Source organism: Populus alba, chromosome 19 (genome assembly GCF_005239225.2).
Source record: "Populus alba chromosome 19, ASM523922v2, whole genome shotgun sequence".
Taxonomy (NCBI): Eukaryota; Viridiplantae; Streptophyta; class Magnoliopsida; order Malpighiales; family Salicaceae; genus Populus; species Populus alba.
The window spans coordinates 2,597,675-2,611,062 of NC_133302.1; the positions used below are offsets into that span (position 1 = coordinate 2,597,675).

Sequence of the window (13,388 nt, forward strand, 5' to 3'; positions counted from 1 at the left end):
TGGAATTTACGTATTGGTAATTTCATGGTAGGTGCGATTGACAAAATTATTGAGGTCGCTACAGATAATTAAAAAAAGATTTTGCTTCAACACACCTTTCTGTCAATGGCCATATGTCTTGAGACTCATATGTATCAGGTTAGCTGGAGAGTAGCTGGAGAGTAAAGCAAGGATATTGAAATGAGGTTAAAAGGATATGCTTTATATTCATTTTCCGGCCGAGAAAGCACCACGAAACTAGGAATTTCTACTGCTAATTTTGATGTAAATTTCCACAAACCTATTTTCATAGCCTGGCTTCTTTCTTCTCCAAAAAAAGACTCTGATTAGGCGTGTCAAAAATTATGACTTCCCAGCAATACTTCACAGATACTCCGATACCATGTTAATTCCATAATATATATTTATATATGTACTAAAAGATTTCTTTTTATCTTGTTTTCCATGATATTTATATAGTGGTGAAATTGGGGGTAGGTTGTGGAGAACGTGCATTAGTGCTTTTATTTGCATTGAGTAAGCCATGTAAAGAAGGGAAAGGGAACAAGAAAGATGGGGTGGGGATTGTTTCCTTTTGCTTTTTTTTTTTTTTTTTTTCTTTAATTTCTCTCTTGGATGTTTGAAAAACTTTATGACAAGAAAGGGAATGTCTTTTAGCGTTCCTTTCGTGGGATCTGATGAGCTGGAGGATACTGTCCTCACTGGTTGTTTCCTTTTGCTCCTTTTAATTTCTCTCACAATATTGGAAGTTTGAAAAAACCTTGTGACAATCAACACTGCACACTTGGAATGTCTTTTCCAAGGAAGCGAAGGGATCTTTCAACAATAAGAGAAATGAGAACAATAACAGGGCAAACCGCTGCCACAACGCATATGGGAGTGTACTCTAATGTAAGGATGGCAACGTATAAAATGAAGGAAGAATTAATTTATTTTACTTTTTAATGGAAATAATCATTTTATTCTTGATTTGTTTTTATTTGATGGTTTTTTTTGTTAGCACTATCAAACTCTGTTCATCATAAAATTTTAACTATATTTTATTCAATATATTTTAAGATCTCTCGTAAAATTCCAGTTCAATCTAATGGTTGGATTGAAAATTACACTTAATAACATAAAACTAGTTAAATTGTTATTTTTTATCAAATTTTGAATTTTTCAAAATAATCTGAAATTTTAATCCAAATTAAAACATTATATTAGAAGGCTCCACGTAAATTTTAAATTTTTTTAATAACTCAATTAAGAATTATAATTTTTTTTATATAAAACTAGTCAAAAAATATTAATAAAATCTTAATATAGATTATAGCGCACCCAAGCCTTGAACATGTCTCCGACCTTGCACTGAGGTCGTCCCTCATCCTGCCATAATGCTGTTATGTTAATGTATTACTGCTGCTGCTGGTGGTATTCTTCAAATCTTCTTTCTTGAATTGGCTTAGGTTGGATGCATACAACAAATGAGATGGGATCAGCGGAAGATCTGCAGGCTAAACTTTATGTTTAAGAAAAATTATATTTTAAAAATTATTTTTAATATCAATATATTAAAAATGATTTAAAAATATTTAAAAAAATATTATTTTAAAATAAAAAAAAAATTATTTTTAATGTTTTTAAAAAATATTTTTAAAATACAAAAATAAATAGTATTTACATCAAATTTTTATTGTTGTTGTTGTTGTTATTTTTAGCATCGTCTCCATCACACTTAAACTAAAACAAAACCTAATCAGCGATGAGGAGGTTTTCGGGCTACCAAATTTGGAAATGGAAAGAAAAAACTTTATTTATTTATTTTGGTTCTTAAAAAACATAGTAAACAAGTAATTGACTGTGAATTTCTTTTTGAAAACAAAACCAATTTTTTTTTATATATATATATTAACATATTAAAATCATTAAAAAAAGTAGGGAAAGAGAGAGGACCCGCTTGTCCTCTCTTTCTTACTCATACTGATTGAAAATCAAATACTAGTCATGTAAAGAAGGGAAAGCGCACAAGAAAGATGGGTTGGGGGTTGTTTCCTTTTGCTCTTTTTATTTTTATTTATCTCTCTATATTGAAAATTTGAAAAACTTAATGACAATAATACACGAAAAGTACTTTTTGATAGCTCTTCAAAACTTTATGACAAGAAAGGGAATGTCTTTTTGCGTTCCTTTCGTAGTGAAAACATTTTTATTAAAGCGATCCAGCGCGACAGGTTCACCATTCTTCACCTAGTGCTATTATTGTAACAATTTATTAAAGCGATGCCAACACTAACTTTTATTTGTTTCTTTTTGCCAAAGCCATTACATCTAATAATAGAAAGTGGCATAAAGCTCTCACAGTAGTTCCCACTTTCACACCACTTTCCACTCGGAAAGGACGAAAGCATTCTAACCATTTGTTATTACTTATATATATCAGAAAAATAAATATTTTTTTTTATAATTTACATGATGTACCTAAAACCATGACATGTTTTAAAAATAATTAAAAAATCTCAATTTAATTATTTTTATATACAATCTCATCAATAATTGTGTAATCATGTCTTTTATCAATTTTATTTCAAACAAAGTTTATGCTAGAAAATAAATCATTATTCAATATTTGATGACCTATAATAAATATCATATCGATGATTAATAATAAATTTTATATAATTGGCACAGAATTTTCTTATTCTCGCTAATTAATCCCAGAACGAGGTTTCAAGAACTTAAAGCAGGATTTTGTATAATTTGCACAGGATTTTCTATAATTAAACTTAATTAATTCACTAAAAAATATTCATCATTTTTCTTGCAAATTATTAGCAATGCAAACCAAAATAGGTAAAGATCTCAAGGACCAAGGTCATTGTGAATTGCATTAGCTGCCAAAACATATCCCACCGCAATAATCTCCGGAAACATACATTAAAGAAATAAGTGCTTTACCTGACAATGAAACAACATGGTCAATACTGTTCTCCTCGAAAATAATCTCCTTCCGAGTTCTGCATATTAAGGAACCATTTGGGAATGCGATTGAACTATATTCTTATAAAATTTAAATTTTTTTTTGATAAAATTTAATACGGTTTGTATATTTTGGATCGTTTTGATGTAATGATATAAAAAATAATTTTTTAAAAATAATAAAAAAAAAAACATCATTGACATTCATTTCGATATGAAAAGCTATTTGAAAAACAACCACTACCACACTGTCAAACATACATAGTCTAACACCCTTTACTCGCTGCTGTCAAATCTGTAAAAGTGCTTTTAGCATTATCAATTCCAATCAAATAGCCATAACGAGCTATAACTGCGTGAAAATCATCTTTTGCCCAGAATGATAGAGATAAACCAAAGAGATCAACCCAGCAAAAGCTATCAACAGCAATATCTGCTTTATTGCGCAGTAATGATATTATTTTATAAATTAACATTTACTTTTAACACATTGAGGATGGTCAATCTAAAATTTGATTAAAGGACTTACTTTCTTAAATTATACCAAAATTAATCCATAGATATTATTTTATTATAATAAAAACCTAAAGAGGGTGGAGGCCTTTTCTAATTAATATAGATAAGCAAAGGGACAGTGCAAACAGTATACAACATTTGTTTCAAGTCCTAGCCCAGATTGGCTCACAATACAAACTATGTTACAGAGGCCAATTCTTGAATCCTTGATTTTGCTAAAAATTGGATTGATAACTAAAACTGATCTTTTTCGGTTATAATGTTTTTATTTTTGCTTTTTTCTTTATTTTTTCTTTATAATTAATTTTTTTTGTTCGATTTAGTTTATTAATATTAATTTTTTATATATATTTAGTTATCACACTCTCATTATACGAATTTTTAGGTTTGACAAAATTAACCCAGTTGATTTAGATTTTGTTTTTTTAATTAGTTTTTTTTCTTTTAATTTTAATTTTTTAATATCGATTTGATTAAAAATCAAACAAAGATTTTGATTCCCCTCCATTATTGTTCTCTCTTGAACGTTCTTCTTTTACAGGTAATTAGAGTTTTCCGGTGAAAAACAATATTTTCTAAATTAATACAACTAAAAAATAATCCTTAAATTAACACAATTATATAATACCCACAAATACTTTGCAAATTTCATTTTTCTTCCTGCAGATCCTTTGCAAAGTTTCCACACCAACTGGGTCCACGCGTTTACAAAAGCTCTCATAGTGGATACGATGGTGATTGTCCTCATGGACTGCTACTGCTTTTGCTTCTCACCAATAGCCATGCCATAATATATTTATATAGTGCTTTCTTTTTGATTGAGTAAGCCATGTAAAGAAGGAAAAGGGAACAAGAAAGATGGGGTGGGGGTTGTTTCCTTTTGCTTCTTTTTTTTTTTTTTTTTTTAATTTCTCTCTCTACATTGGAAGTTTGAAAAAATTTATGACAATAATGTACGAAAGTACTTTTTGATGGGCGTTCTATTTCAAAAACTTTATGACAAGAAAGGGAATGTCTTTCTGCGTTCCTTTCGTGTGATCCTGGAGGATAATAATCTTCATTTCAATAACCTTATACACACAGATAATGAGTACAATTCTATTACTCTGTTTATTTATTTAGTTTAGAAATTTTATGTATTTTTATTCAATATTATTAAACTTTTATATTTTTTTCTACTTGAAAAGAATAATTTTTCTATATAGTTTTTTTATTTTAAAATAATAGTTTTTTTTCTATATATTCAGAGAAAGAATTCTCTCTTGCAAATTATTAATTAGCAATGCAATCATTTTTCTTCCTCTGCAAAGTTTCCATAACAACTGGGTCCACGCGTTAGCATTATTGAGGTCGAAAAGGTTACTGCTATTATTTTTCTATTCAGTGAAAGAATTCTCTCTTGCAAATTATTAGCAATGCAATCATTTTTCTTCCTCGAGATCCTTTGCAAAGTTTCCAAAGTAACTGGGTCCGCGCGCTAACATTACTGAAGTCGAAGTAACAAAGATTTTGATCCAGAGATTGGTTTTGAAAAGCAATGAAGGCTGCTTCTTTCTAAAAACATTCAGACTTCTTTGTGTCAATCAATCCAAGGCAACCATGTAAGACTCTTGGGCTAAAGCTGTGCGAACACTAACTTTTATTTGTTTCTTTTTGCCAAAGCTATTACGTCTAAGATAGAAAGTGGCATAAGGCTCTCACAGTACTTCCCACTTTCACACCACTTTCCACTCAGAAAAGGACTAAAGCATTCTAAACATGGTTTTCTTGTTATTTTTTTTCCAGCCGAGGAATTTTATCAAACACCTGATACGCGTCATTAAGAAATTAACAGTAGGATAAAGGGATTTCAGGGGCGGCAAGGGCCGAATGATAACTGCTGCCACCTAAAGATAGAAAGTAGCATAAATGGTTGTAAATCAAAGCTATTTTATCTTTAAGTCTTCTGTCCAGTCGAGTTCTATTGTATATCCGAAATGATAACTGCTGCCACCTAAAGATAGAAAGTAGCATAAAGCTCTCATAGAAAGTAGCATTAATCAGCAATAGAGAATCCGTTGCTGATTCACAAAACTTGCAATGGAGAATCCGTTACTAGTTTTGCAACAGAAAATCTGTTGCTTACAGTTAGCAACGGATTATCCGTGGCTGCAAAATCAGCAACGGATAAATCCGTTACTAAAAAATCAACAACGACAAATCTGTATCTGATTTTTGTTGTTGCTGATTCCGTTACTAAATTGCTTTAGCAACGGATTTTAGTAGTATTTGCAACGGAATAGTCCGTTGCTAATTACTACAATTTTTTAGTAGTGAATATTCATCAAAATTTGGAACTTGAAAATATAAATTACATCATGCATAATAATTAATAACTAGGTTGTCCAGCGGATGGAAAAGATGTCAAAGAGAATTCAATAAAACTTCCAAGCTTGGAAAATAATCTTCAAGCCAACAAATACATATAAACATGTTCGATGAAAGTATCGTATTGATTTGGAGCAACTTCAAGCATCTCTATGTAAAATGATCTTGTACTCTCACATCACCAAGGCCATTTCCGTCCTAAAAAACCATCAAATTTGAAAAGAAAGTTAAATGTGCATGATTGTACATGCACTTTGTTATTACGAACAAATTCCCATCACTTTTAATTAAAAAACTTACTTACGAACAAACTTACTTTATAATAATCTTTTTAATTTGTTTTAAAAATATCGAGTTTGAAATAAAATATAAAAACATTATTCATTTTTTTATTTTAATGTAAAAAACAAAAATTAGTTTTCAATATTTTCTAAATAAACTAAAGTGATTTTAATAAAATATGTTAGTGATTGTTGGCTTTTTGTTTTTTCAAAAAAATAATTATTAAAGTTATAATTTATTTTGAAGTGATATTCGATAGATCTAATTATTAAAGATAATATTTATTTTTTATATTAAATAAGAAAAATATTATCATAAAATCAAGAAAAAAATAAAACCAAGGAGACTCTAAATATTTATTAAAAAATATTGTTAAAGATAATAGTTAATTTTTTAGATTAAATAAGAAAAATGTAAGAATTAAAGATGATATTTAATCTCTTAAATTAAATAGAATAAAATAGAAATAACTAAAGGAAATATGTATTCTTACCAAAAAGCCTTAAATATTTAATATTTTTTTTATTAAAGATGATATTTAATTTTTTAGATTAAATAATAATAATAAAATCATTAAAGATAATATTTAATCTCATAAATTAAATATAATAGAATAAAAATAACTAAATGAAATATTTGTTCTTACCATCAAGTAGTAAATCGAGGCTATGTCCTTGTAGCTTCGCAAAGAAAAAGTCACTCCATTGCTTAGGTGTAGACGCTGTGATTGAACCACAATGAGGATGAGGAAGCAGATGATATGGCGGTGGTGAAGGCATCACTATATCTCTTTCCCCTTCCAACTCTTTAAATGAATCTGACTTCTTTGCGATCACATGGACCCCACATTCTTTAATGTAGAATGGAGGACGGTTGCGCGCCGCATCCTTTGTTGGCACTGAAGAAATGTATAGTTCCAATTCGCCATTTTTACAGTAATCTTCCATTGCCATTTCACTTCTACTTATGTATCTTATCCCTCCCGCAGTTCTTCGTGATCCATAACCTTTAAACAATTGAATACCGTTGCTTTTATTTCTTATAATAATAATAATTTCAGTGTGGAAGTAATAAGGAGCATCCTTCTCAAATGGATGGACAGCCCAAAGAACTAAGCCATGGAAGGGTACTGGAGGTATATGGAATGACAGTGAGCATCCTTCTCCACTGTAGCTCATCCAATTTGGCATCTCACCAGGAACGCATTCAATACGATACCGGTGACGACCGTTGCAGATTGCCTGTATAAATATATTATCATTAAATCAAGAAAATAAAAAATAAAACCAGTCAGACTTTAAATATTTAATAAAAAAATATTATTAAATATAATATTTATTTTTTTAGATTAAATAAGAAAAATAAAAAATATTATTAAAGATGATATTTATTTTTTAAATAAAATAATAATTATTATTATTATTACCTGTATACATATTGATTTCAAGGAATGCTGAGATTTTAGACACTAATCAATATGTGCCAATTATGTGTGTTTATTTTTGTGCGAAAAAGAGACCGAAAGAAATAGTACCTCAAAAACGCTCTTCGATAATTTATTTGGTGAATGACTGCAGTCACTAAAAAATATTATCCAGCTACCATTACGTAGACGTTCGATGCCCTGAATCTCTTCTACCAAATAACTTTCATGTAGTTCTATAAATAGATTTTTTTTTGGTTTCGTTGGTACTTTTACTCTTTTCAATGATTTGCAATGAGATGCAGCCAACCAGTCTAAACTTGAGGGAAGATCTGGGATTGATACAAGATATTTGCATGCCTGAACAGACAACCACCTAAGCTTGGGAAGGGAGTCGATCCCAGAAGGCAGGCTAGAGAATTTGTTTCCACTTAGATCCAATTTTTTTAGAGAGGACAAACCCTTAAAATCAACACACTTAGCTGCGCGATCAGACAAACCACCATTAGAAAGCTTAAGACGTTTCACTGATATCCAGTCGGTGAAAGATGTTGGCAGCCAACGTTTCAAATTCAAACCACCTGCTGAAATCAAAGAATTGTATCCACGCAATGATAAACTTCTGACATGCTTTAATTGTCCAATTGAAGAGAAAAATTGCTCATTTTCAATCCCATCAGCTAGCAGCTCGGTTAAGGATTCCATATCACTCATGCGTTCCGGCAATTTCTCAAGTTGTGAACACCCAGAAATATTCAGAGTTTGAAGAGATTTTACTTTGCCAATGCTTTCAGGGAGAGTCTTTAGACTCCAACATCCCTCCAAATTCAAGAAAACAAGGCTTCTCAAATTTCCAATTGATTGATGCACCTCAACTAAACTCGAGCAACCTGAAATATTCAGAGTTTCAAGAGATTTTACATTGCCAATGCTTTCAGGGAGAGTCTTTAGACTCCAACATCCCTGCAGATTCAAGAAAACAAGTCTTGTCAAATTTTCAATTGATTGATGCACCTCAACTAAACTCGAGCAACCTTTCAGAATTAGTTTCTCTATACTTGAACTGTGCAACTCAGGTGTTTTAATAAGGTGTTGAGAATGACTGAGATTAAGGATTTTAAGCTTCTCGAGAATCTGTTATAATATATAGAAAAATAATGAAAATTAATCATAGAAAGTCATAACATGTAAATATAAACTACATACTGGAAAAATTTTGGGGATTGTAGCATGTTTCGTACCTTTTTTCCCTTCCATAGTTCTATGAGGTTACTGTACTGCATATCAAGAACAGCTAGATTGTCCAAGGTAAATCCCGATGGAAAATATTTCAAAGGACATTCATGCCAACAAATCCACATCAACTCTTTAGAAAGCAGTTCGAAGGATCCGGTGACATGCACTCCATTGATTTGGAGTAAATTTAAGAATTTCATTTCTTTAAATGATCTTGCGCTAAGTGATTTAGCTTCTGATGCTCTGACATCCAGTGCAAGACCCTCTACAACTTCCGTACCCTAAAAAAATAATACAGCATTAATACAATTATTTGTAATAAGTTTGACTAGAAAATACACATGACTATGCTTTCGTGTATGCATTTAGCTCTTACCTTCTGGTGGTCAAGTACATTCCATGCATCGTCTTTATTCCAAATTCTGGTCCTTTTTCCAAGAAGCAAGGGAGACGCTTTACAGACGACCTCCCTTCCCATGTCTCGTAATAGATCATGCATGGTTACCATCCTTCCACGTAACTGCTGAAATTGAATCAAAGACCTTTCACGGAGAGTTTCCAAAACAACATCTGGATTGAGACGGCAACGGGCTCCTAGCACTTTTGCGACGTATTCTTTCTCTATACCAATAAAGAAGCATGCAATATCAAGGAATGCTCTTTGTAGTTCACCATCAAGTGCGTGGTAACTTATTAGAAGCTTTCCTTGAATACCTTGGTTTGGAATTCTGCTCAAGTTGTCAATTTCACTTTCCCATCTATCTTTGTTTTTCCCGTACAGACAAGCTCCTATAACCTCAAGAGCTAGAGGAAGTCCTCCACAGTAACTAACAGCTTTCTTCGAAAGCTCAATGTAATCTTCTGCTGGTTTGGTGTCCTTAAAGGCATGCCTGCTGAAAAGCTGAAGGGCCTCATCTGGTTTCAATTCTTCGATCTGAAATGTTTGATCTGCTTTTCGAAGAAGATCTGAATCTCTTGTTGTAATAATTACTCTACTTCCGGGACCGAACCAACTTCGATCTCCCATCAATGCATTGAGCTGGTCCAGATGAGCCACATCATCAGCAACAACAAGAACTCTTTTGCGACAAAGCCGTTCTATGATCAGAACCTTTCCTCTATCTACAAAATTGATGTTAGCAACATCTTGTTTTAAAATATCTTTAAGAAGTTGCTTTTGTAAACGAGCCAGACCATTGGATTGTTTTGATTTTTCATTGATATCCGAAAGAAAGCAGCTTCCCTTGAATCCATTGCAGAGTTGATTAAATACAACTTCTGCTATAGTTGTCTTTCCTATTCCTGGCATCCCATGTATGCCCACAATGCGTACATCATCTGTTGCAGTACTTAGAAAGTCATAAATATCGTGAGCAAGATCCATACCAACCAGGTGCTCAGGAACATATAAGTACTCGCGAATTAATTTATTCAACACATCCTTGATAATCCCTTTGATAAATTTTGCTTCATGCCTGCTCACAGAAAAAAAGCAAGTCATCGATAGCAAGTCAATTAAGTATGCTAAAAAGAAATATTTTATTACGTCACTTTGAAAAATGTAATGTTAAATTACTCCATAAACGTCTGCAAGTGAATCTTAGAGACAAAAGGAATACCCATTTGCCATATCATTGAGACTCCATCCAGATAGGTTTCCGGCAACCTCAAGAGCTTTTCTCCACTCCTTCACCAACTTCTCTTCAAAACGCTCTTCATGTTTAACAAATGCTTCTGCAAAACTGCCAGTCTGTTTTCTCACATCTGAAGGATCAATGTCATAGAATATAGGAAGAACAATCTGACCGGTTTTCTTCCTTTTGCACTTAAGAATCTCTACAAGTTCATTGAGACACCATCTAGAAGAAGCATATCCCTTTGAGAAGACAACTATGGATATCTTTGATTCTTGAATTGCCTTGAGGAGATGATCGGAGATTTCTTCTCCTCTCGGAAGCTCATCATCATCTCGAAAAGTGTGGATTCCTGCCTGGACCAAGGCAGTATATAGATGATCTATAAATGTCTTGCGAGTGTCTTCTCCTCTAAAACTCAAGAAGACATCATAGGCCCCTCCTGGTCTAGATCGAGAAGATTCTGGCTCTGTCATGGCAGCTGCAGAAATCAAGGGACAATCAATTACCAATGGAGCAATATAACAAAGAGTTAGCTATGATATTGAAATGAGGTTAATTGTATTCTCTATATAGGCTTACTGAGGTCAGCTTTTCTTCTCTTTCGCGAGGATGAATCGTTTTCTTCATCTTTGGATTGCTTGCGTTTTTCTTTCTGCATTTATAAATTGAATAGAATGATATAGGATGAACTGGTCAATGATTATCTATCTGAACGTAAGGCTTTCAAGTTATCGTTATGAGCAAGAAGCAAAGAAGAGGAAGTTAAATATAACAAAGAGTTAGCTATGAAATGGCAGCAATGGGACAGAGAGGTATTTATATATCAGAAAAATAAATATATTTTTATATAATTTACATTATGTATTGTTAAAACAATTTAATTAACATAAAAATAAATACGAAAAGGAATGAGGCTAGAATTCTTCTTAATTGATTTGTATTATTGTTGTTGCTTAATCTAAATACAAAGAATTTATATATAGATTAAGCTAAAAATATTATTTTAATCTTAATAAATAAAATAAAATAAATATATTATTTAACAGTATTGTCCACGAATTAAAATCATGATATGCATGTTTAAAGGTAATTGAAAAATCCCAATTTAATCATTTTTAGATACCATCCCATCATTAATTGTACATGTCATGTCTTTTATCAATTTTATTTCAAACATAGTTTATACTAGAAAATAAATCATTATTCAATATTGATGATGATCAATAAAACAGATTTTGCTTCAACAAGTTTCAAAATATACAGTGGGCCATATGATTTTGCAAAAGTGATGCAGCGGAGACTCATGACATGTGTACTTGCAAACTAACAAGTTTTGTTTTTTATAAAATAAATAATTTTGAAGGATATAATAGAAAAAGAAAATGATTTTAATTTAGTTTCAAAATATACAACCTCGTTTCATGTATTTTAATTTTATCAATTTTATTTTAAACATAATTTATATTATAAAATAAATCATTATTCAATATTGATAATAAATAAATCTTGATGATTAATAATAAATCTTGTATAATTTGCACATGATTTCTTATTCTCGTGATCAATTCATCCCAAAGCAAGGTTTAACGGTAAGCCTCAATAAACCTTATTTTGTTATTTTGAATTGAAATTAATTTACTAAAAAATATCTATCATCTTTTTAATCACAGCCTTGTGTGGAATTTTTTTTTGTAACATTTGTTTTCTGGTTTTAGAATATGGACCCAGTACATATGACAAATTAGTTTTTTATAGATATAAAATATGATAAATGAGATTTTGATATAAGAATTTTTGGGATAGAAAATATTTTTATTTAGTTTAGAAATTTTATTTATTTCTATTTCGTATTATTAAACTTTTATATTTTTTTATACTTGAAAAGAATAATTTTTATATTTTATTTTTTATTCAATATTATCAGGAATTTTTAGTTTTTTATTTAAAAAATACTAATTTTTTAAATTTACTTGTTGTTATTTTAAAAATAATATTTTTTTTTCTATTCAGTGAAAGAATTCTCTCTTGCAAATTATTAGCAATGCAATCATTTTTCTTCCTCGAGATCCTTTGCAAAGTTTCCACAATAACGGGGTCCACGCGTTAACATTACTGAGATTGGTTTCGAAAAGCAATGAAGACTGTTTCTTTCTAAAAACTTTGAGACTTTTTCCAGTCAATCAATCCGAGGCAACCATGAAAGACTCTTGGACTAAAGCAGTGCGAACACTAACTTTTATTTGTTTCTTTTTGCCAAAGCCATTACGTCTAAGATGGAAAGTGGCATAAATAAAAAGTAAAAAGAGCAAAAGGAAACAGCCCCCATCTTTCTTGTTCCCTTTCCCACGGCCTACTAAATGAAAAAGCAAACACCCCATTGGATTTCCCACGGCCGCCCACGAAATCCCTTTATCCTCTGCTGTTAATTTTTTAATGACGCATATCAGGTGTTTGATAAAATTCCTTAGCTGGGAAAAAAAAAAAAAACCAATGTTAAGAATGTTTCCTTTTGCTCTTTTTTCTTTTTATTTATTTCTCTCTCTATATTGTAAGTTTGAAAAACTTTATAAAAATAAAACACTTCATACCTGGAATGCATTTTTGCGTTCCTTTGAACAATAAAATGAATACCCTCAAACTCTCTTTTTGTTTTTATTATTTCATCCTTTTAGTCTAAATTAATATCCAATTACTTTTTCTTGAATTGGTTTTCATCGCATGTTTCTTTTTTTTTTCTTTTTTTAAGATTAATTGGTTTCAAATTGCTTTTTAAACAATTTTTTATCATTTTAACTATATTATTATTGATTGTTTATTTTTGTCCGGTTTAATTTTTTGGTTTTTTTTAAGAAAATTTTTTATTATTTTTTTTAAAATCCCAATTATATTATTATCAGTTATTCATTTTTATCAGGTTTAAAGATACTTCCAACTAGTGTGATTCTCATGCTAAGGTGGTCCATCGAGGG

General features: G+C 30.8%; 1 protein-coding gene across 3 annotated transcripts; it reads right to left on the minus strand.

Moving 5' to 3' along the window:
- Positions 1-5,818: 5,818 nt before the first annotated feature.
- LOC118051975 (TMV resistance protein N) lies at positions 5,819-11,211 on the minus strand. 3 transcript variants are annotated; one of them, XM_073406914.1, is made up of 7 exons: positions 10,999-11,211; positions 10,402-10,897; positions 9,159-10,257; positions 8,788-9,063; positions 7,658-8,680; positions 6,770-7,364; positions 5,819-6,039 (listed from the first exon to the last, which is right to left on the minus strand). In XM_073406914.1, exons 1-7 carry the CDS (start codon positions 11,075-11,077, stop codon positions 6,020-6,022), a joined length of 3,588 nt encoding a protein of 1,195 aa, XP_073263015.1. In that variant the 5' UTR covers positions 11,078-11,211; the 3' UTR covers positions 5,819-6,019. The 3 variants fall into 3 exon arrangements, with proteins under 3 accessions (XP_073263015.1, XP_073263014.1, XP_073263016.1); XM_073406913.1 differs by lacking the exon at positions 5,819-6,039 and having other exon boundaries at positions 6,485-7,364; XM_073406915.1 differs by lacking the exon at positions 5,819-6,039 and having other exon boundaries at positions 6,486-7,364; positions 7,658-8,509.
- Positions 11,212-13,388: the final 2,177 nt, after the last annotated feature.